This window comes from Brachyistius frenatus, unplaced genomic scaffold, assembly GCF_029030835.1.
Source record: "Brachyistius frenatus isolate BFR_SWC_R1_liver_20210118 unplaced genomic scaffold, ASM2903083v1 Contig_51, whole genome shotgun sequence".
Lineage (NCBI taxonomy): Eukaryota > Metazoa > Chordata > Actinopteri > Embiotocidae > Brachyistius > Brachyistius frenatus.
This window is the reverse complement of record NW_027210650.1, coordinates 193,644-218,526: the sequence shown is the minus strand read 5'-3', so window position 1 is coordinate 218,526 and position 24,883 is coordinate 193,644. Positions and strand designations below refer to the sequence as shown.

The 24,883-nt window shown below is 43.1% G+C and overlaps 1 protein-coding gene across 1 annotated transcript in view; it reads right to left on the bottom strand.

Moving 5' to 3' along the window:
- The window catches only part of LOC138624354 (corticotropin-releasing factor receptor 1-like), a 50,112-nt gene extending 25,678 nt beyond the window's left edge, over positions 1–24,434 (bottom strand). Inside the window, exons 1-5 of the mRNA XM_069704482.1 lie at positions 23,937–24,434; positions 18,745–18,832; positions 16,387–16,446; positions 15,852–15,977; positions 1,840–1,925 (exon numbers count right to left, since the gene is read on the bottom strand). Of these exons, the coding sequence (XP_069560583.1) occupies positions 1,840–1,925; positions 15,852–15,977; positions 16,387–16,446; positions 18,745–18,832; positions 23,937–23,966 (390 nt within the window). The 5' untranslated portion in view covers positions 23,967–24,434. The remainder of the gene's footprint in view (positions 1–1,839; positions 1,926–15,851; positions 15,978–16,386; positions 16,447–18,744; positions 18,833–23,936) is intronic.
- Positions 24,435–24,883: the final 449 nt, after the last annotated feature.

Below are 24,883 nucleotides of genomic sequence, written 5' to 3'. Positions count from 1 at the left end.
CACCTCCTCTAGAGGTCGGCGCTCCTCGTCGTAGAGGTCACGGAGGTCAAGGCAGCTCCCCAAAACCAAAATATCTCAAAGAAAAAAGTTCCCTAATACCCCGTCACTGCTGCGCAGACTCAAGTTGCAATTTTCAGGATATCTAGGGAGGACGTTTCATCATCTGTATATACAGTCTATCCTCCTCACCCTGTTGCTAAGCAACAACTAACAGTGACATCGCCCGCTGGGTTTTTGAGTCGCCGTTCGGCGTTTCGTCCGTCGCCATCTTGACATTTTGGTGCCAGAAGAGACCATATTTGGACGAAACTGAGGAGAAGCAACCGGTGGATCTCACTGATCTGATTGGAAGCCGGAGGACACTATGCCCCGCCCACCTATAGAGGAAATCTGACTTCAGCACAGACCTGTCAATCAAACAGACACGCACCCAAACATACCGCCTTTTGAGGCCCGATATCTAATTAATGACGGGATTATTTTCATTCGCCAGAAAACTAATAAGAAGGAGTGACTTTAGTTAATAACACTGAAATTCGTATTTCATGAGAGAAGTTGAATGGGAGTCCATGGAGGTTTTTTGGAGCCAGCCCCTAGTGGCCCTCTGTGGTATTGCACTACGGCACCACATTGGCTTCACTTTTCAGGCCCCGAAAGCTGCGTCCACTTTTATCTACAGTCTGCGCCGCTGACATTCGCCTCACTGCTGCTGTAAATGTGTATTAATCCTCGGCCGAAATTAGTCCCGAATAAATACCGTGTTTCCTGCTGTTTGAGTTACGTTAGCGTCCAGCTGTTTCAGGAGATTACAGAGCCTCTTTAGAGAATTAAAGTTTACATTTTGAGACAATTTAATCTTTACAATCCATCTATAGGAGCTAATGAACTCGGGACAAAACATTGTTTTTTTTGGTCTTTAACAGGATTTAATGACAATAAGAGAAATATAGAGGAGCACCAGCTTCTAGAGGGGAAGAGTTCATTGTCTTAAAATGTTTACAGAAACCCGACTACTTAATATTCAGTTCCAGCAGATGGTCGGGAAAAACAAACACACTGAGTTTCCATCGTTTAATTTCATGTCCTACATCCAGATACTTCAGATATGTAATTGTCGCCGGCTGATTTGGGTTGCCGTGTTCCGCCTGAGTGCTTTTTGTCCGCCGCTCAATCCTGATTAAAAATGGACGCTCATCACAATCACAATGCGGCGTCCAGGTGGAGTCCGACGAGGGCGGCGACATGTCAACGGATAAAAATCTGGAGCGCAGACGGACCGAAACAACAGCGGCAGCCGTCTGACAGCGTTTTCCTTCTCTCTGCTTTCACAGCTCGCTCTCAGCACCACGGGAAAAAAAATCTCCCAAACAAAAAAAAAAAAAAGAAAGAAAAAATCCCGGTTGAGGTTTTCCGCTTTCTTTTGAGGAATTAAAAAAACAAAACACTTTTCATGTTTTCAAAAGAGAAATAGCTGCAGGTTGATAAGCAGATTTCAAGCTTCCACCTACGTATGAAAAATGAAAAAGAAAAAGCAGGCGAGCCTCGAACACTCGAGGCAAAGCGATATTAAAGCCGCTCCGCGATGCAAATTCAAAACAGGCTTTGTGTTTTTTTTAATTTTTTTTTTTTTAAGTAGATTCCTTCAAGTGATGCTCTGAGGAAAACCCACAACACACGCTCGGAGGTTTTTTTGTGTTTGTGTGTGCTGTAACAGCTGCAGGTAGAAACCAAACCCCGGATCCACATTTACTGTAAACAAGCCTGGAGCTAAAAGCTCCTTCTGCCGCCGATAACCCGGCCGTTGATTGACGTACAGTACGACCCGTGCACTCGTCTCACCTCCTCGTGAAGGATGGCCTTACACATGGAGTAGTTCCCCTTCAGCGCCCAGGTCCCGTTCGCCAGACATTTCCTATAAACGTTGTCTGTGTGGAGAGAAGAAGAAAAAACAAAAAACACAGCAGGTTGTTACTAAAAGGTTTTGATTTTTCTCATATTTTCTACATTTGTTCTTTTAGTTGTTGCTTCCTGCTTCGAGGCGTCGTGCACCTGTGAAACGTCCAGGACGCGACTCCCCGCGGGACCCGGCGCTGGCACCGTGACCTTTTTCTTGATTTTGAGACTAATAGGGAGAGATATCATCGGAGGTACAAGCTGCGAGTTTTCACACGTTCGCTGTCAGGGCAGTCTACCACCTCCGTCCACCCTCCGTCCACCCTCCGTCCAACCTCCGTCCACCCTCCGTCCACCCTCCGTCCAACCTCTCCAACCTCCGTCATTCTTTATGTTTAACAGCCTCGTTTTACCCTCCGGTGACCTGCGTTCAACATGCGTTCGTCCGACGCCGGAGCTCATGAATAAAAAAGTACGTTTTCACTATTTCCTCCATAAGATCAGACTCGAGCGCAGACAGTCAACTGGCATTTAAATGCATACTTCCCCCCCCTCCCCCTCCAAAAAAAACCCCGACATGAAGGCCCTGACATATGATGAGTAAAATGACTTCTTATTTTTCCTCTGCTGTGTCGCACCACAGGACAGAAATGAAATAATCTGTGAACAAATTTCACATTTCTCATCTCGCATTTATTATTTCTTAAGATGAAGGAGATGAAATTAATCAAATATGTCACAGTGGAACTGAAATACTTGCGAGCGTGTCAATCTAAAGTTGAAGCAGGAGACGTCAGGGACTCTTATTTATTTTTTTTTACAGATGATGGGGAGCAGCTGGATCTCTGATTGGTCCAGGTGATCACGTGATGTTCGCAGGTGGCAGCGACTGTCTGAGACATTCAGAGCAGGTTTTGCAGGATTATTTCATCTTCAGGTCAGGTATTTCATGACAGCCGCCGAACGTTTTGACAATCTGCGGTGCGATCGTGTGTCCTGCTTTTTATGGACGGGTCCGACCCCGATCTGGGAGGCGGGTCGTCTCCACGGGTCGTCGCTCGCCTCCTCCGGCTGACAGTCCGCCGTTTTTTGTTTTTTTGCAGAGCAGTCAAAAAGTTGATGAGCTGTCAAAACATCCAGGAATAACCAAACCTTTCGGGTTTATTTTTGCATCGTGACAGAAATATTTTATTGATAAGCTGATTTCTCTGCCTTTAAACCGCCACATGGACGAGAGACTGAAGATAAACCCGCATCAAACGTTACCGGCCCGATAACCCCTTCAGTGCATGTTTTAATAATCACAAATGTTTGGGGAGGGGAAGGGATAAAATGGGATTGGCTTTGCCTGGGGGCAATAATGCGCAATGAGCTGGGTAAAAATAGCATGTTGACAGTGTAAAGGGACTGTCATCCCCAATCAAGATTACCTAGCCGTGATATTCCCTAAACCCCAAACGTAATATTCTAGAGAGCTTTACAATCTGTCTGTGGAGAATGATGTCAGAGTCAGAAGTTAAGACGGACAAAGTTTTTATTCCTGATGGAGTTTTATTATTTGCCAAATCAATATTATTCTATTTTTATTTGTATATAATGTGCATTTTAATTTTTTTTATATTTAATGTTTTTTACTACCTCTACTTTTTATTCCATCATTTGCGGGATTAATAAACCATCTATCTATCTATCTATCTATCTATCTATCTATCTATCTATCTATCTATCTATCTATCTATCTATCTATCTATCTATCTATCTATCTATCTATCTATCTATCTATCTATCTATCTATCTATCTATCTATCTATCTATCTATCTAATTTAGATAAATGTTTACTATCAGTGTTTAATTTTATATTATTGTTATTTTTCATTGTACTGAAAAATAAAATAAAATCTCCTCAAAGCTGCATGATTCCCTCCTTAAATCTCATTTACATAACACCGCATGAGCGCACAACTTTCCTTCGGCTTTCTTGGCCACGTATAATGCAAATTTATTACAGTCAAAGCAACAACAACAAAAAAAAGTCACTTTATTTTCACATGAACAAAAAAAAACGTGTAAAAAAGAAAAAGGAAGCAAACAAAAAGAAGCAGACGACAAATACGAGAGGTCGCGCTGCCGCCGAGCCAGAAGCTTAAAGGTACCGACGGTGGAGCTTTCAAATTAAGCAACACGACCTTGAAATAAATTCTTCCTGGCACAGGACCACAGAGTGAGTTATGGCTGTTAAACCCTTCTCCCCCCAACACCAAAGATGTTTCTTATGTAATACAGAAATTAAGGAGCTTACAGTAGCGGATTTATTTTAGTTTTTTTTTGTTGGCATTGTTTGACAGTTTGCCTGAGAAGAGGTGATGAAGATGGATTCGATGCCCAGGCAACGTTTTTATATTCTGCTCATTAAACTTCACGTGTTGTTTCCAGCTGCAGACTTAAATGTCATATTTGGCAGTTGGAATAAGCTTCTTTTTTTTTTTTTTAATGTTTTAGTTTTTGTTTGCTTGGTGAGAAGGCTGCTGTACTTCTCCCATGTGTGTGCACAGAGCTGTAATCTGGATGTAATTAGTTTAGCTTAGCATAAAGGCTGAAAGCAGGTGGTGGTGGTGGTGGTGGTGGTGGGGGGGGTTAAGACAGAAGCCTGGTTCTGTTCAGAGGGAAAAAATATGCATACAAACACATCTACAGCTCACTAGTAACATGTTTGTTTAACATGTGTGTTAACAAAGTCTGCTAGCATGGATCAATTTTGATTGACTGCAGTTTAGCTGTTAGCCTAGCATGTTTGTACACCACACAACTCAGCTTTAAAGTAGGTGGTAACTGTATTTGTGAACTTTGGAGAGAAGTAAGCAAAAATAAGATAATGGCCTCCAGCTAATCTAAAGGTCTTTTAAAATCTTAAAACGTAATAATTGGAGAGTTTTTTTGGGAATAAAACTCCTTTTAATTGGTCTCCAACCTCGAGACCGCGATCTACTAGAAGAACTCGACCCGGTTCTGAACAATATGTATAGAAATTTGAAAACCTGCTGATAATCTGCATCTTTGATACAAAATGTGTGTGCCGAGTTTGTTATTTTTCACATTAAAAAAAGCTGCTCCATCTGGTTGGGGTGGAGCTCAGCTATGTGAATAAATCTGAACTGAACGTGAGGATCTCTTGGACACTTTCAGTCGGTCAAAAGGTTGCAGAGCCCCCCCGTTTTAAACTTAAAAATAGGACTTGTTCACAATACGAACAGGTTTAACATGCTCAATAATTCATTTGCTGACCTGGAAATCACATTAAAACCAAGAATATTGAAAAATATCCGACCGCCAGAATTCACTCTGCTGAAGCGGTTTCCTGTCGGCTCGGCAGGGAGAACTCGGCGGTGTTTGTACGTATTGATTCATTGATTTCATTGATTCCTACAAAGCAAAGTGCAGGCAGAAAGCTCTCAGTGTCATCAGGAGCTTAATCAGCTTCCGAGTTGCTGGTTGGCGTTTTTCTTTTTTTTTATGTGGAGAGCGAGTCGGGTTCAACTGTTTCCACTCTGCTTCCTGTCTCTGTAAAACCCGGGATAATTACATCCCAACTTCAGCACCGTGCTCGACGGAAAGACGTGAGATTGACATCGAGCCGTTCATCTACTTCTTGAACAGAAGGAGAAAGAAAATAAAAATCATAAAAAGGTTGATTTTCCCCTGAAATGTTTGAATTGCAAAACAGCGCTTCAATTACAGCGAAGTGGGGAAAACGTGTTTGTGCGGTTGAAGTCGGGACGGCGGCCAGTTCCCGAGCTTTTCTTGGAAAGATCTTTCTCTCACCTCGTAAAAGTGGACAGGGTAGACTTTGGAGAAGCACATGCTGCTCTCGGCGTGGGACATTCGTACATGACGCCATGCACGAGGGGACAAAAGCTCGAGGTGCTGCTTCTTCCTTCTTTTCGCCAGCTCACCTCGCTCGAGACTGCAGCAGCAACTCCTTTATTAACATTCCCCTGCTGCCCTCCCCGAGGTTTGCGGGGAACGAGCCACTGGCAGCGTCCCCCCCCCCCCCCCCCCCCCCCCCCCCCCCCCCCCCCCCCCCCCCCCCCCCCCCCCCCCCCCCCCCCCCCCCCCCCCCCCCCCCCCCCCCCCCCCCCCCCCCCCCCCCCCCCCCCAAACAACAAAAAAACGGCCTGTGCACGGGTCACGAGCTCAAGGTCCCTAAAATAACTGCTGATTTCACTTGGCTGCTGCCAAACTGGACGTCCGCCAAGGAGTTTTAATAACGGACAGACGGGTATTTGTCACCGGAGCATCTTCGGCGGATTTCATTGTTTGAAGGGGGATGTTCGCTACGTCGTACGTATCGGTTTTAATCTTTGCTTAGTGACCGAGCCATTGTTGTTTGTGAATGGGTGTTAAAAACAGCGGCCGGTCCGTGCCAGGTGCTAAATCCTCCCGGTGGAAACAGGAGCTGTAGGTACATGTGGATGGAACAGAGGCACCCCTCCAAGCCCGCGGCTCAACCATCCTCTTTTCATTTCTATTTTCCAAACACGACAGGGCCCTTGCAAACACACAGCCCTCGAGGTGGGGGGGAGGAAACAAACATCGTGGCACAGAGAGGGCTTCCTCTTTGGCAGCATGAAAAACGCCGAACAGAGCAGAGATGTTGCTGTAATTGTACACCCCACACAAGCAAATATGCTGACCCAAATTTAGTCACACTGGCTTAGCACTTCAATACATCGGATCAATGGCTGCAGCTAAGAAGCATCTTGCTCCTCTGAGCGTTTTGGAGCAGGGGTCTAATTAAAGCCAGCGTCGGCTGGGGAAGAGCAAAAAAAACGACATATTATTCGCACTAATTGTGAGCAAACTGCAGCGGAGCAAAACAAACGGTGCGAACCTGAAGTGTAACTCGATGCGTTCGCTTGTGTTTCCAGATCAGCCGACGCTCACAACCCGAACAAACCAACGAGGTACAGTATTATTACAATATTCATGATGAATGAATCTACATTTAATCGGGCAGTCACGCTTAAAATGAGACGTGGTTTTTTTCGAGACGGACAGAAAAACATTCATAGTCAAACAAACACACAACCATCAATAACAATTAGGATGTGTCGATAAAAACTTTTACAAAAAACATAACAAACACATCACACACAGACATTTTATGAACTGCAATGGGAATTAAGGACTTTGGTTTGCAACTGGCTTCATTTAAAAGGTGCCATTGTTCTTTATAATCAGCTCTGCCAAGGTTTGTCGGTACAGAAGCAGCATCAAGATTCAGAAGCTCGTGTTTTGTAGATACGAGATTTAAATGTTAAGAGATGTGAGGAGAAGGGTTTAGAAATAGTAAAGATTCATAAATGAATAATTGATTTGACATTAAAGTAGACTGTAGGATAGTTTTATGGTTTAAAACATACAGCCTTTAATTTCTATACAAGAAGAAGTGAGTCACTTGTTGAATATCTTAAATGACAGCCTACTTTTTATGATTAACAACGAAGTGAAGGGATCGTCAGCGTCACTAGAAGAGGTGGAGAAAACCATGTACTGGTGCTGCTTTTCATTTAGGTCATCAAAAGCAGCATGAAGAGTCAAAACCTTACAAAATTATAGAAAGAAAGCCAACAATTAAAAGTCAGCCAGGAGGAAAAAACTCCCCTTTAACAGGAAGAAACCCCTCTAGAAAAAAAAAAAAACCCTTTAACAGGAAGAAACCCCTCAAGAAAAAACTCCCCTTTAACAGAAAGAAACCCCTCTAGAAAAAAAAAAACTCCCCTTTAACAGGAAGAAACCCCTCTAGAAAAAAACTCCCCTTTAACAGGAAGAAACCCCTCCAACAGTAGGAAGAAACTCCCCTTTAACACTACATTACTATGACTACAGTTCAGAGGAGAATATTTAAATTAATTAATTGGCACAAACAATTTAGATAAATGTAAGTCATCTTCATGTAAAAATGACACATGTCATGAAGCCAGCTTCTCATATGGGAGGATTTGCTCCTTTTCCTTTCATTTACTTACTTTAATCATTTCAATCGACCTATTCTTTGGACAAAAACAGTCACTTGATTGACAGGTGACGTAATCCATTTATTAAGATGAATTCATACCAAAATAAAAGGCTCCACTTTGACCAACTACACCAAGAAAACACGGCTGATGAGTGAAACACCAATAATTTAATGATCTCCATAACTTTGAATACTCTACATTTCCATATTTACATAACACCTTCCAAACAGCATTCAAACTTTTTTACAATAGTACTCTTTAATGATCTGAACACTGGTGAAAGGAGAATAAATCCTGAGTCTCCTCCACAAACAAATCCATTCACTAACAAGTCATAAATCCCGAAGCGAGACGGCGGAGACTTTTCCTCGTCTCCAGACACTTCTGCTCCAAAAACAATCGGCAGTATTCAGGTGAGCAGTTGTTCTGAAGAACACCTTCATGGAAAAGTCTGCTGCCACCTCATTTTCATTCAAATAACAACAACAACTGTTAAATTCATCCAAAATGAAAAGTGGCAGGACGCTGCGAGGAGAAGCCAGTTTTCTCGCTGGCTGTGTATCCTGGCTCGCTGCAGAACGAGATTCCTGCAGGGTTTCAGAGGACCGAAGTCTAAAGAGAGTATAATCTACTTTCCGTGTCTTTTCTGACTGCAGTGAGGAAGGAAAAAAAACAAAAAACAACCAAAGAAAAAACCACATATCACACACATCACGCACACATCGCTTTTATCTCGTCTATCTTTGATCCACAACATCCACGCGCTGGTGAAATACGATTCGACGAACGCTCGCGCTCGTTCAACAAAAAAGATGCGTTGCATTCCTCGTCGGTGGGCGGGAGGGCGAGCCGGGGTTTTCACCACCGCCAGCACTCCTCTAAATAAAACTACCGCCTCCTCTTCATGCTGCGTGACCGGAGCAAAGACCCGACAACATGCAGCAAGTCAATGAACATCAGAGAGGGCGTCGGAGGTACGGAGGAGCTCGTGGTGATTAGCACGTGTTGATCGCTCCAATTAAGACTTCTCTCCGGGCGCCGGGTCTCGGCAGGAAGGTTAACCAAAGTGCATTTGAACTTTCTGGATCTCTCAGACTTTTTTTTTCTTTTCTCCGCTCATTAGATTTCATCCTCCAGTTTCTTCTTCTCACGCCTCCAAGTAGAGAGAAGACTGAATTACTGTTTCAGCTCCTGTTATAAAAACGGTGTGAAATATCTTGAAATGTTATGATGGTTTTAGACAGGCATGAAAAGGCCTACCATCTAGTTCTCGTACTTTAAAATAAAAACAGATGGAGGAATCCTTCGGGATATTTCGTCACGGTATTTCAAAGCTGATTTCATTTTACAGATCAAATTTTAATTAATGCGAGTCAAACGTCAAATTCTGACTTCCACTGGCTAAACAAGCTAATTTCTATGACCTACAATAAACAGAAACAGACAAAATGCAGACACATTTATTTCATTCCCAGCAATTTGTTAGCTTTATTTAGCCTAGCTTAGCTTAGCGTAAAGACTAAAAATATTCGAATTAATGACCGCCAGAAAAACTAAATAAGAAAGAATGACTTCAGCTAACAACAGAAATAACTCATGGAAAAAAATCTATTGACTTTTATGAGAGAAGTTGAATGGGAGTCTACGAAGGCTTTTTGGAGCCGACCTCTACTGGCACTCGCTGGTATTGCAGCTTCAGGACACTTCCGCATCGGAACCATTTTTCAGACCCGGAAGCTACGAACACTTTTATATCCAGTCTGTGGTTACAGTCTGTAATACAGCGACGTCACTTCCTCCACCATGAGCCCGGCTTCGTGGGTCTTGGGACGCCGGGTCTGAAGGGGTCCACATAGCCAGCATTTTATTAATCCGTCCTGATATGATCAGTTTGACAAATAAAAAACGATGCAGCCATGTAAACCCGCTCCTTCTGTCTGGCTCCGCAACTTAAGTCAAAGATTAGCCCCGATCTAATTTTGGAAATCCAGCCTGGTACGTCGGTGCCGGTTCATGGAAGTGCACTTCCACAGTACTGCTATTCAGGGCACGGCCGAGACAAAAGACCTCAGACACAATACACGTCGGATTTACTTCTGTTTGGTGGTTGTTGTTTTTTAAGCAGCAGTGTTTATCGGCCACAAACATAACTTAATCTGCTCCGAATCAAGTTTTTGTTCTTGGATTCAAAGTGGGTCAAGACGAGGACACGTCGGTTACTCAGCGGATTTAATATTCTGGGTTCTGACTGTGACTGGAACGGAAGCGAGAATTTGCATCACCCATTTCCTCCTCTGCAGTATATATCACTTTAAAATCCGCTTTTCTTTGTCTGTAAATCTGGCTCTGGATTTGTCTCCGCCTCTGGACTTGATCTGCGGCTGAAATATATCCCACGAACTTCAGTTTCTGTTTTGCAGGACGATCGGAGGAGCTGAACTCTGGAATAATCTCCCTCTGGATCGGAGGACAGCGGCTCCATCTACTCAGGCTTTTAAGTGGCCACTCAAGACTCACCGTCCTGCCCTTGTCTTCACCTAAAGCCACTTATTACTGCTCTAATAGCACTAACGGCTCCGTCCTCTGCCTCGTTATACGTCACCGTGATTAACCCTCGAGCCAGTTTGTTGTCTTTACTGCTGTTAGAAAACCCAGGACTGATCTGGTTAAATGCACTGAATGTGAAAATTACTTAAATAAAATCAAATAAATAAATACAAATTAAATGAAATAAAATGAAGAAAAAGTAAAACAAATAAAATAAAGTTAAATAAAATAAAACAAAATAAAGTAAAGTAAAATAAGAATAATGTGTGATTTCTGTGTGATGTATGAAAGTCGGCCTCCATGTTGCTGCCATCAAATTCAAAATAAGCATGTATTTTTCATAAAACAATAACATTTCTCAGTTTCAACAGTTGATATGTTGTCTTTGGGTTATTTTCAATTAAATATGGGTTTAGATGACTTGCAAATCATCGCACTTTGGTTTTCTTCACATTTTTACACAGCGTCCCAATTATTTGGAAAACGGGATTGTAAATCACAGAAGTCATCGAACACACTTTACGTTAAATACTTTACGCTACTTAAGGGAAATCTACGTTGACTCAAACACTGTTCAATCGAACCACTTCCTCACTCTCCTTCCTGTCACATGACCTCCGACGCCGAAGGGCAACTTATACGCATCTTTCCGACGCCGCTGGATGTAACAGAATTGGCCGACTGTGACGCCGCCGGGACGACAAGAGGCTGCAACGACCTGTTTGAGCGATCACGTGATCGATTACTATCCCACAACCCAAGTAGGAATACAACTTCATAAATGTCGTAATAAAGAACTTCAGTGCAAGAGATTTCTGCTGAGTCATTCTTTTGAGTTTGATAAACGCTCATCTGTTCAAGTGATACAAATCTCTCTTTTCCTCCTTTTTGAAAAACTCTTACTTTTCATGTTTTTTATTTCACCCTTCTGCTTTATGTTTCTGCAGTGATTTATAGAATAATCATCTAAATCTCCCACGAAATACATATAAAAGCCTGTTTTGATGTAATTTAGAGGTATTTGATTCAGAGGCTGTACTACTGCATGAATTTAGCCCTTTTCTTACTTCTCTGTATTTAGCAGCTTCTCTCCGACTTCTGTCTGCAGAGCACAAACACCCAGGAAGATGTTTGGACGCCTATAAATCTGTCTCTTCTCCACTTTCCGCCCGGGACGGAGCATAAATCCTTCCTCTGCTCTCAGTAAACAGTTGTGGACTCTGTGTAGCTGCATCGGACCATATGGCGGATCGATGTGACCGAAAACAGAACAAGCTGCTTCAACGTTCTTAAAAATAAAAAGATCTTTTAAGCTTTTTTTTTTTTGCAGCTCTGATAGAAGAGGGTTTAAACGAGGTGTTGAACAGCTGCACACAGAAACAAGGAGGCTGATAGAGACCTTGCCTGTCAGTGTCGGCACACCAGTTAGCCATGAAATAAGGTGGAAGTAAATTAGTTGCAGCCCGTTCAGCCTGTATCTCCACATTCTTCTGTGACTATTTTGGTGCAGACAGAAGAAGAAGAAAAAAAAACAACTTTCTGAACCCAGGCATGTCAAGCACTCTGAAATTGCAGGCGACACTTTTCAACACCTCTACAGAAACAAAGCATCCAGTCTCTCAGCCACGAAAGATGAAAAAAGTGTTTCCTGTAAAAAAGAATCCCAAATCCCCGTCGTAACATCGAACACGTGCTCGCGGTTGAAAAGGAGTCTCTGGAATGAGTTGAAATTATCATCAGACATTCACCACTCAACCCATAATTGAGCGTGTCAATGAATGAAGAGCAGCTTGAATTTACTGTATCATCTGGATCTTATATGTTTATCGGAAGTGGAACTGAGCAGATTTGAAGCGGTTTGACCAAAGTTTTTCGGTTAATGGGAAAACGAGCACCGAGCGACGTGTACGAGAGGCGACCGGTGATAAACAGGAAGCTACAACCTTCATGAGGAAGTATTCAAAGTGTTGTCTCTTGATCAACATCAGTGCCTGAGTTCCACAACGTTAACGTGACCGCCGGTAACGTGAACATTTGTGATTTCACCCACGGACCTGAAACTGGAGCAGAGAAAACGTCCGATTTCGGGTCAAACTCTTGAAAAATCGTTTACAGAGACTCTCGAAACGCTTCAGGAAGTCTCCGGCAATGAAGCCACGAGCCGGGCGAGGTGTTTCTGAGTGACGTTCACGTTTCAAGAGGGGGCGGAGCTTCACTGTCCAAGACTGAAGAAGGCGCGTCAGGTGAGGAGACACCAGCTGGGTTTTCTTTGTGTCACCGTGAATTCGTCCCCCACTGAGTTCCACTGGGACTTTCTGAGGCGTCCGAGGGGGAAAACATTCGCTGCGAACCGCCTGAACTGTGGCGCCATGGCAACAGGGTTCTCCAGCCTGACAACACGCCTGTTCACAGTGGAGAAGAGGAATCAGTGGAAATCACTGCATGGGCTCAGGAACACTCTCCTGTAAGCAGGCGTGTTGAAAACTCCGGTGCTGATGTTGATCAAGTGATGAAACTGAAGAATACTTACTCATAAAGGTTACTGTCGAATTTGATTCAGATGACATTCAAAATAGAGCAACAGACCTTTCGCCCGCCACACAGCGAAGGTTGAAGTGTTACAATAACCCTGAGTTAGATCAAACTATCTGGTACAGAGACAGTTATTGATCAGCGGGTGTTAGCTTACAGATGACTTTTGGTATTTGTTGTCTGGAATGAACTTCAAATAGTTCAAAAACATCTTTGCTCTTAAAGAACAAGATGAACTTGGTGCATAAACGAAACTTTAATATTAATCTTTGTGTTGAAATGTTCACTCTATTGAACCGCTGAGTGGTTTTTTTCTGGATAACGCCGCCTGTGAAAGAAAAAGCCTTTGTGTTCAACATGCGGTGTCCTCGACGTTCACGCGTCGCCACCTCCTGCTGCACTCTGGTGAATGTGGGACCTTGAATGGAGGCGTTAGCATTAACACGTTCTTTAATTGATGCCTTAAAAGAGTCTGTGAGGTCACAGCGTTTGTTTATCGCTGACGTTTTGTGCAGCAAAAAAAAAAGAAGGACCATTTAGAAAATGAAGTGACAGAAAAACAGCTCAGGTGTTTCATTACATGTTCTTCCTCTGACCTCGAAAACTATCAATAAGGATGAATAATGAATCTGTGCTTTAAAAAACAACAACAACACACACACACACCTTACATTTAAAGCAGCCATCTAATTCATTCATGACATCAGAGAGGATTTTTAACATTTAATGTTTCAACATGTCCTCCAGCTTCCCGAAACAGCTTTCAGTTTCATTCACAAACTCATCCTCAACTCTTGACCTTTGCTGGTAAAAGTCAGCTGACAGCAGTGTTTTTCAGGCTTTTAGGCTACGCTCAGATGGAGATTATGTTAATCCTGAAGGTGAAATGAACCTCGCGGTGTCAAATTACTGGCGATGCTGCGGCTGAATTATGGCCTGGCTCACTTTCTTTCTCTTTTTTTGTCCTCTCTGGAGTGGATCCTCGGGATCCTGTGGGGCGGGGGCTCGGGCTTTCAAATTACAGAGAAACGCGGCGGCTTTCATCTCAAAACATTGTAATTAATTGTGTTTACTGTAGTGTCTGTGTTACCTCCAGAGTGCTGCAGTGTCCTACATAGATACGCATCACAGACCGCCGATCCAGATGTGATAAGAACCGCTGCCAGGAAGTCTCTGGGGAACTTTTGTGTACACAGTGTTTGGACATGTATGGTCTTACTTATCGTCTAATTCTAATTGTTGTTGTTTTTTAAATTATTGTTCATAAAACTGGGCTATCTATATTCCTATATTTTAGGCTTGTTTGTGATCTAATGTTTGCATTTGGTTATATATTTTGTGAAACTTCTAGTTTTGAAAATGAATTGCCAAAATCGAATTATTTTTTTTAAACTACATAAACTAAACGTTCAAAAGTAGCTTTGTTTATTAAAACTAAACACTTTTCTCCAGTGAATAGGGCCAAAAAAATACAAAAGCTAATCCACGACGATTAGTAAAAACAAAAACACACCAAGATCTTCGTAAAGAGATATTTCATGTTTGAATCAAAGATCAGAGAGAAATTATCGATCACCAAAAGCCAGAATGCAAAAGACACATTTAAAGGAGGAAACACGTCAAACCGATCTTTGCTTAGAATAACATAGCGGTTAATGTCTTCTTGTTCAACTTGTGCATGCTAATAAATCTGGGAACTGATTTTTTTAGCATCTTATTTGGTGTAAACTCAATGCTGGCACGGTACTACACACATTTCTGGCACCATGACGTCCTCACGGGGAAGTGAGGCGCTGATGTTCGCCGTCTTCTTAAGCCGTGGTTTGGAATTAGGACGGGAGGTAACCTCTGCGGCCGAAGAGACGCACCGCGCTCTCGTTTCAAAGAGGTTTCATTATCTGCAGCAGCGATTTAATTTCTCTTTGAGTTTGACCTCTGAAGAAAACAGACGAGTTCAAGAATAGTTCGGCGCTGGAGAAGGAAACCTGACCCACTTTGTTACTTTCACAAAAAACTCCACCTGAAACATCTCAAATATGTAGAGACACCGCACACAAATAGAGGTCAGATTGTTTGATCATATCATGACAGATTATGCTTCAAAATGTCGATTTTAGTGAAAATAAATAAAGAATAAAGATTGTTAATGACATTTTTCTCCAGCTCATACTGTAAAATGTGGATATTAATCATTTTAATCCCCCTTTTCATTTTACTGCAGCCTCAGATCCCTCGCCATATAAAATGATGTTTAATATAATATATGAACTGTCATCTTTCCACAATCTGGCCTATTCAAATGTCACGATATTATAAGCAGTTAAAAAGTCATTTGGATATTTAACATTTCATTCATTTTTCAACACATAAAAAATAAATAAATAAATATCTGGGTGAGAGACTCCGGACAGTTAGTAGACTTCTGCATCTCAGACAGCAGTTTCATTTTATGATATTATCATTTCGGGTTTTTATTTTTTTTATCATTTAATTCCCGATGCAAACACCAGTTTTCACAGCGGGAGCTACGCTCGGCTCGCCCTGTTCTCTCGAGTTCCTTTTCTTCTGGCACTTTACGGCGTATCATCTGCAGCGTTCCCCGTTTGGTGAACGCACATTGTGTTTTTTTTTTTTAACACTTTTGTGTGTCTCTTGCTAATTTGTATGCTCATGCTAATTTCTGTACGCACAATTACGTAAACAGGATGTGCCCGAGGGGGAAGTTGGCTGAGTGGGAGGAAGGTACTTGTAGAGGGAGAGAGGAGGGGTGTGGGTCGGGGGTGGTGGTGGGGGCAAATTAAATCTTGTTTTGAATATATTGTGTCTGGGTGGGCTGGCGGGAGATGACAGCGTGGACTTACTGGTGGTGTTGTATCGGACACCGTAGAACATCTCCGGACAGGGTCGTGACACCATCTGGCCGGCGCTGCTCCTGGGCCAGCAGGTGCCGATGCCGTCGATGGAGGTGTCGCAGTAGATTCCCGAGCCTGGAGGGGGGTGGGGGGGGACAGAAATGTCAGACACAGACACAAGGGGAGGGGGGGCATTCCTGGCATGGCGCGGGACTACATATAGCCACGCTGAAATTCTGACAACGCTCTGGTGATCTTGGCAATAAGCTGTGGGAGCTGAATGAGCTGTGTGTACACGGGCTCTAATGATTCCTCCAGCGCTTTGCTTTTTGCTTTTTGCTTTGCTTTACTTTGCTGAGCGACGTCTCCCGTGGCGCGACGCCAAGTCTATTTCCAGCATTGTTCTCGTCTTTGATGTTAGTCCCTATAATCTGAGTTCAGATCAAACTTGCCTCCCTGGTGGGGTTTTCCGCAACATCTCTGCTTTGTAGTAACTGCGTGGGGGGGGAATCGGTTTCACACATCTTTGAGAGGAGCAACTCACCGCTCCACTGGCCTGTGGCGTTGCTCAGGGTCTGGTTCCAGGAGGCGGCGAGGGACTGCACTGCAAATCCAGGGAGAGAGACGGCTTGATCAATAACCTCAATCTTCGTTTGCACAGTTAAGAAGAGGCTATGAAAATCTCATTAGATTCAGCTTAACAGCTACAAAAGGGTGCGCATTAAAGGGCAACGGTAAACACTGGTGACAGACCTTTTCCCCGAGCAATAACAGGAGGGGAGCAGCAAATATGAATCCAGACGTGCCCCGAGGGTCAGGCTATTATTTCTGTAATAACTCAAGAAGATTTAGAGAAAAAGAGCCGGAAATAAGGATGCTCCAGAGGGTAAAGTTGACACTCAACTTCTAACGCTTTCATTAGTTTTCCACCAATGTATTCACACCTCCTGTGTGTTGGGGTGAGAAACAGAATAAAGCAAAGTAGAATATGAAATGTGGCGGGACCGTCCTCACAGGAAAACCAACAGCACGGGTCATTTGTTCATATGAAACAAGCGTTTTTTACATAATTAAAGGCAGGCTGACATTTATGAAGCTGCAAAAACCTCACAGGGAGGGAAGTGGTGATGTTCAGAAACAGTGTGAAGATATTAGAAAATACTCTTATTTGCTTTCTAAATAAGAGCTGGGCGAGCACTCGCAGCTTCCGATTTCTTTTGCGTGATTATAGTCTGGAACTCCGTCCATTCGGCCACTCTGAATGGTGGACCAATCAGAGGCCAGCATCGGTGATTAAGTCAGTTGCAGATGCGGTAGAGTTTCGACTGGTTTTGGCGCACACTGATTGGTTAAAGCTGCTCCAATGGTTTCCAAATCAACCTGCGGTCTACAACTACAGCAAAAGATTCCTAACAAAGTCGACCCAGACCCACATATTCACGCTGCGATCTCGGGTCCGGTAGCACTGGGTGGTTGAACCAGATGAACACGATACAAACAGCTGCAGCAACGCAAGAAAATATCGAGGAATTAAAGCCACAGTCTGCAAAACCTGCAGCTCACGTTGGAGGAGAGTCTCTGTTGTTTCACAGCTTGGTGAGTTTCAAAGCACAACAGATTTCATATTGTGGTCAATTGGTGTGAAGCTGCTTCCAATGGTTTCAAAATGAACTCCGAGGTCGACGCACATTCGGATGCAACAACTGGAAACAATTTTAAATGGAGCGTGCGCAGACTCGTATATTCACACAGTGATTTTGGGGTCTGGAAATACCTGGTTATCAAATTACCGCTCTCAGCCAAGTAATAGTCCGGCACATATCCTTCACCACATTGTAGTTTATTGTGCAAAGAAAATACATTCTGTTTGATCAGAAAACAGTTTGGTTTGATTTGGAGGACTTGTGTTGTTTCTGTGATCAGGAAAATGCTGGCAAAAGTGAAAATACGTTCCCCGAGTGTCAGCACTGGTAATAAATATCCATAAAAATCAATGTATTTTACTTTCATTTGCAAATTAAGAGTCTAAAGCGCAAATATCTGATCAAAAAGTGAATAAACAAGTCTGAGAATGAACCTCCTACCTTTTAATATTGCAGCTGAAAGGACTTGATCAGATATTTAGATAAACATCTCACGGTTTAATCAAATAAGAACACCAAACGTTCCAGCTTCTCCAGTTTCTCTGTTTTATATATATAAATTGAATATTGTAGGTTTTGGATATTTTTTTTTAACAATTTCTCCCAAAATATCCCTGAACAACTGATTAATCAAAAAATGTAATAAAAGAATAATCATTAGTTGTAGGTCTCTGTTGTTTTGATTCTTGGTCCTTTGGAGTTTGGAGGCTGGCAGTAGTTATTGACGAGCAGCGTGACAGCATGATAACAGAGCATTATCATTACTTCATTAGGGGCTGATTGTGTGTGTGTGTGTGTGTGTGTGTGTGTGTGTGTGTGTGTGTGTGTGTGTGTGTGTGTGTGTGTGTGTGTGTGTGTGTGTGTGTGTGTGTGTGTGTGTGTGTGTGTGTGTGTGTGTGTGTGTGTGTGTGTGTGTCCTCCGGGCGTGCAATGTGGTTTTAAGTGTTTGATCGACAAACAATTACTGTACTCGTGAGGTCTACGAGGACATGGAAAAAATCTGAAACGACAGTTTGCCAATATCCCCGAGGGGGAAAGTTGTGACTGGGGATGAGGTTTTGACATTTAGTGGTTATGGTCATGAAATGGAAAAAGACTGAAAATCAATTCAATCTCACGAGTGTATTAAACAGCAGAGCGACTCGACCACACAGGCCGGAGAGTGCCGGGGCGTTACTGCCTTTTAAAAGGTTGTAACAGCTGCCACAGATGTTGCTGCCGTAACAGAAATCCGGGTTGATGTTTGTCTTTCGACTTACGTGAGACGTTCCCTGACAGCATCAGCAGGGCTTCACATGTCAGGTCGGCTAAAGAGGCCGACGGCAGGAGGCTCACGATGGCACACACCTGCAGGCGGAGGAAGGTTACAGAGGTCAGGTTCAATCAGGCAGTCAGATATCAAACACACAACCCAAAGCGTGAGATAGCCACGCTCTGGCCTCTCTGGGCGTGACAGTTTCACGTTTTGCAAGCTTGAAACATGCATTAAAGTAACATAACGAAGGATCGTGTGAGAAGGGACGTTTTTCAGCAGAATCAGGAGCCGGCAAGGTTGACCTGCTCGTGACAACGTGGTTGGAGTTTTTTTTTTCCTAACCTACAACCATGTTCTTTTTCCTAATAGTTTAATTTTCCCGTAAGTCACATGTCTGTCTGCACGCAGCAGGTTTCATTTTCATCCACTACAGGAAAATGTGAAATTGTCACGCCCAGACAGGCCAAAGCGTGGCTATTTCACGTTTTGCCGTGATACAAGGGTTGCCAACCACAACACGATTGAGACGTGTTTGTTGGCGTTCACGGAAATGTCAGAAACTCGTGGAAGTTCATGTTTGGTTGGACGTTAACTTAATATATTGTAATTTTAGTCGTGTTGAGTTTCTCTTCATAACTTAGATAACAGCATACATCTGAGAAAAATGTTGATCTTTCCTACAGCTTGCCAAGTTGTTAGCCTTCGCAGCTTCTAGACGCCCTCCATGTTGCTTAGCAACAGTGTTTTTACATCTCTTTTCCCTCTGTATCTTCATATTTCCTGCATTACGTTACCCCCCTGTTGACTTGCTAAGTTCGTTTTTACGACTTAACCCCTTGAACGCCGAGGCCGTGGTGCACACAGCTTTCCCACGTCATCTCCACGAGATGGAGTCTCGTCCTCCTCCATGTGTACGAGCACATGAAGTTGTGCTGAATCAAACTGAAAGTCTCTCGGAGCCCTTGAGCGGATGATGCATGCATTAACATCTCCCCTCGCATCCTAATTTGGAGCCCATTGTAGTGTGTGATCACCCCCTCCCTCCCTCTCCCACCCCCCAATGAAGACTCTTTCATGTTTACAGATACAAAGACATTCCCTCTAACAGGGCTGTGAGATTGAAGATATTTCCGGTTTTGCGTCGGGGTTGGTGTTAGCCTACTTTGCAAGTGTGCAGAAGGGGATAAAAAAATAAAATAAAAATAACAACACTGAATAATAAACATGATTAAAAAATACTGCAGAGGACTCGATCTGCAGCGTCTCATGTGGCAGATGCCTGTTTTTGCATGTTTTGTAGCAGAATAATAACTTCACATAAGATCTGCTACACACACACACACACACACTTTGATATCAAATGGATTCCCGTTCGGCCTGGACCGGTTACCGAGCTGGAAACCGTCCAAACGGGAAGGTTGCTGCTGCACGCGCTGCACAACCGACTGAAACGTCATTTTGTTCGGCCCTCCCTAATTGACCCCAAACTGGATAACGTGCAAACGTCCTTGACTGTTCCCCCGAGGACACGTCAGGGCGGCTACAATTACCTATAAAGCGGCTGTTTCATTTCCTCCCTAAATAAAACATCCCCATTAACAATGCAGGATGTAACACAGTAAAAATTTCACCCTTTTTTTCAGCTTTAAAAAAAAAAAATGCATAAAAAAAAATCCCTCACACTTTTCTCGTTTCGTTAAATGTGTGTAAAAAAATAAAAGCTCATACCTGACGGTCACGGACGCATGAAACACCAGAGGTGTGTGTAGTCACGTTAGATAAAACGTTAGGCTGCCCCAGATTTTCAAGTAGGGTGCTCCCGGTGGCTCGCAGCGTCTGTTTTATGCTCAGTGAGTCCCGGGCAGGTTTCAGGGTACAGTAACCCGACTGGACCCAACGGCCTCATCCTTCAACCTAATTAACGGCCCACAATGCAACACACGCAGTATTTCAGCAGGCTGTAGGAAGACTGTCTAGGCAGCGTCTTTCTGCAGCAGCTGCTCTGGCTATATTTCTTTCTCCGTTTTACAAATTTATGGCTTAGTAACTTTTCTTAAAAATGGAAAAAAGACACCGGTGTCATTAAAAGTAAAGTGGATTAATATGTAAGGTTTTAAGTACTAAACATCTCAGTATAGTTTTACATCTCTTTTTAACTTCTCTCTGCAGCTCGACTATGAAAAGTCTGTTTTGTGTCTGTGTCTTTAAGTCACATTGCCCTCAACAACCCTCTCCTCTGATTGGCTGACTCTGTTCTAAGCATCACACGCCCCCAATCACAAACTTACGGAAAGTCCAAACAGCCCCAAATGCCGAATACAGGCTGTGTATGTTTTGTCCGTTTTGACACTTTCGCAAACCTCTAAACCTTCTTTATGATCAAAACAATACATCTGAATTTACAAACTATGGGATCTTTAAAATGACCTTTTACGTACAAATGGAGCACTTAGCTAATCATTTTGAGATCGTGCTACATTATTCCAGCTTTTTTCACGTAAACAAACTATGCACACCAGGGGGCGCCACTGAAAGAGGTCACGCAAAAGTAAACAACAACACAACAACATACAACTGTGTCTTTTTACATGTTATCATTCGGCGATTCCTTTATATGGCGTTTAACGCATTTGTGAACTTTAGTTTTAATAAAAGTAGAAGGTAGTTTGGAAGATACTTTATTTTATTTACAAAACAACAGTTCATTTTGAGGTCTGGATTTGTACGATTCAGACCTTCGTTTTAGTTTCACACACCAGGGGGCGCTGCAGAACAATGTTACAATAAATGTAAAAATGTCCACTTAAGTGACAAAAAATGTCAGAAACAGCCTGTCATGGGATCGTGTGATTAAAAGGACTACATCATCTCTGATGCACAGATGAGTGAGCAGCAGTTATTTCATTCTAATTTAATGAAGTCTGCTGAGGTGGAAGCAGAAAATCTTGGGAAATTAAAAAAAAAAAAAAAATCACTTCCATTACAGTTTGCATCATGTCATCAACATCTTGAAAAGTCCATGGAAAAGTTCAGTGGAGGGAAAAGTCTCCCAGGTGGGTAAACAAAGAGCCCACAAACACTCAGGATGCTGCCGGAGGACAAAACTTAAAACGTGTTAATGATCCAGAGTAACTGCTGATCCAAGCCTTTCCTGCCTTTCCTCTTCCAACGTGCCATTTGGTGCCTCATTTGGTGCATATATTGAGAGTAGTACAGTTTTATTTGCAGCTTACAGCCTCCCCTCTTTTTTCTGAATAAACATCATATGTAAATGAGTATCTACACCAGTTCCTGCTACAACTCACTTTTAATCTCAGGATGTGACACGGTCGAAGCCATCGCTCACATGTGATGGAGTCTTTCTATTTCACACTATTTCTTCCACAACTTACAGGCGTATTTTAAAATGTATGAAGCAGTTTGGACGTGTTTTACAGCTGAATATTGCTTTACTACGGCGTACTTTAGCGGCATGTGTGTCTGGACAGGATGCAGACAGACAGCTGGGGAACAAAACGCTGAAGTGTCCAGGCAGCAGCGGCGGGTTAGAGGTGTGGTTCACCTGCAAAATGTCACGGCGACCGCCCTCGGCTCGCATCCTCTCCTGCTGCTGATGCTGAAAGAACGGGACATCTGCAGCACTAAAATTATTATAAAATCCTAAATTCTTAAAAGTAAATCCATCTGAAATGAAAGCAGGTCAAACTGTTTGTACTTTAGCGCCTTATTTTTTCACTTTTTATACTAAATTAATGAAAGAAAATGATGATGCGTCATGTTTTTTTAATCTTATATAGTATAGTGACTACAAACTATTTGATTTCCCTCTGGGATGTTAAAGAGCAGACATGAAAACGTTATATGACTTCACAGCATGTATGTGAGGTTGTTTTGCACATTTTGTTTTCATAAAACAAGGTATAATCAACAAATAAATTACGATGTATTGCTATAGATTAAGATACGTTAGTTTCATCGACATGAAATAAAGTATTGAAATAAGTTTGCAACCCAGCAGCATAAGCTGGTTTTGCTTTACTACTAATAAAGAAAAACGGGTTCATAAAAATCCCTTCTTAATTTTTAAAGGCACATCACTGCGAAAATACTCGACCAATAAAACAAGTAAACGGGGACAGTAAGTGAATACGTTTGGCACTTGAAGAAGAATCTGGTGCTACTTAGTTTGACTTGTTCAGGAGTGTTTCTGTACTTCCTCCCCCGCTGTGTGTCAAAGCTGCACTGAAGTCCAGTACTCAAGTACATGCAGTTCTCGTTTCTTTTTGGACCTTAGCAGGCATCTGAAATGTGACTGTGGGGTCTCAAATCACAACAATGGGGACACGAATATAAAGCAAGGTGTGTGTGTGTGTGGGGGGGGGGGGTTGGATTTAAAAAAAAAAAGGAGTTGAGCCTATTCTTAGATGAGGCAGCTTTCCTCACACAATGATCAGAAGATAGATGAAGTAATTCACCTCAGGCATGTGGGACGACATCAACATGTCTCTTATTAGTGCAACAAATTGCATGTCCTTCTTGTTGTCCCTCCACTGGCTCTCCGGGGGACGGCGACCCGCTGCGGGTGTCAGATAACTGACCTCAACTCAGAAAATGTTCAATTCAAACCTCATTCTTCATTCTTCTGGTCCTCAGAGGAGGAAGCGAGAGGAGTGCGCTCGCTGCATCGACGCTCATTTTAATCTCACATCTGCCCCAAATCTGGGGTGTTGTTTTTTTCTCCTGCATCAGCATTTAGGTCCCAGATAGGCAGAGGAATCCTACCAGCCTCGGATCCTTTTTCTCACACCATCCTAAAGCCCAAAGTCCCGGTTCAAGTTTCAGTGTTTGCCAGTAAACACAATACTGGCATTTCCAGTTTTAACTAATATGACGGAAATTTCTGAGCAGGAAATCTCTCTGTCAGGATTACCGTCCTAGTTCAGATCTCTTTGGTCCTTAATTTATCCTTAATAGATATTGTTATTATTATTATTTTGTAAAATAGCTGTGAAATGGAGACAATATCGACAAACTGACATCTGGATGGGATGACAGTGTTAAATCCCCTCCCCATCAAGATTATATACTCAGCAGCAATCTGCGAGGAAGAAGACAGATCCTCGCATTCATAAGCTATTTTAATTAAATGTCTGAAAAGCCATGACGAGATGATGAAGCGGAGGCGAGGAAACTTACCTCCAGCAGATAAAAGCATTTGCGACGCATTTCCAGAGCTTTTATTTCTCACATAATTTCCATGTGGGCCAATAAATGTCTTCTTAGGACTTGATGGAAATGTTTTTTAATCCGCCTCCCCTGGGACTATCCCTCCAGTTTAATTGAGCAGAAAAAGTCGGATTATTTTTTTGGATGGTACCAAAAAAAATTTAAAAAAATTGCTGGAAAATGTCAGCAGAGAAAAAAGCGCGTGGCAAGAAAGGTGTCCAAAAACGAGCTGTCCAGAGAGTGTCAGAGGTTATGATCCATCGAGCCTGAATATCTCAGCTGGTCCTTCAGGTGATGATGCACCGTTTCTCTCCCGTTCGGCTCGGTTTCTCTACTCAAATGAAGCCGCTCCTGCAGTTTGTGTTACAGGACGTGGGAAACCGAATCCCAGTTTGGAGAGACGCGCACCGTCCGGGACCGCTCCGGTCACCCTTCACAGCTGGCCCAGAACCAGAACTCCCTCTTCTTCTTGGTTTTTCCCCCCCCTCACTCGCGTGGTTTTGCTGCGCAGCTCACGCACCGTCACGTCCCCCCGGCTTCACTGACAGCTCCTGACTCCCTGCGTTGGAGCTCGAGCGCGGCGGTGCAGATCCGTCTCCTCGACGCGCCGCCCACGTTGTGCCACTTCGTCTGGAGAATCCGGATTGAGGAATAACTCTCGGTGGAGTTAATTATGCAACGAGCTCTCTGCATTTTCTGGGATCCTAATCTTTAATTCCCCCCCCCCCCCCCTCCATCCCACTCCCCCTTCTGCAATCGAGACGTGGCTGCTATTAGAAAGTTGAACGGGTGAAGTGAGTTTGGTGGAAGGGGAGGATCCGAGCGCATCACAGAGAAGCTTTTAATAAGGAGAGGGAACCCTTTTAACATGTGCCCCCGTTTCCATCTGAATTAGTGCCAGAGCGCGGCGTTAACAG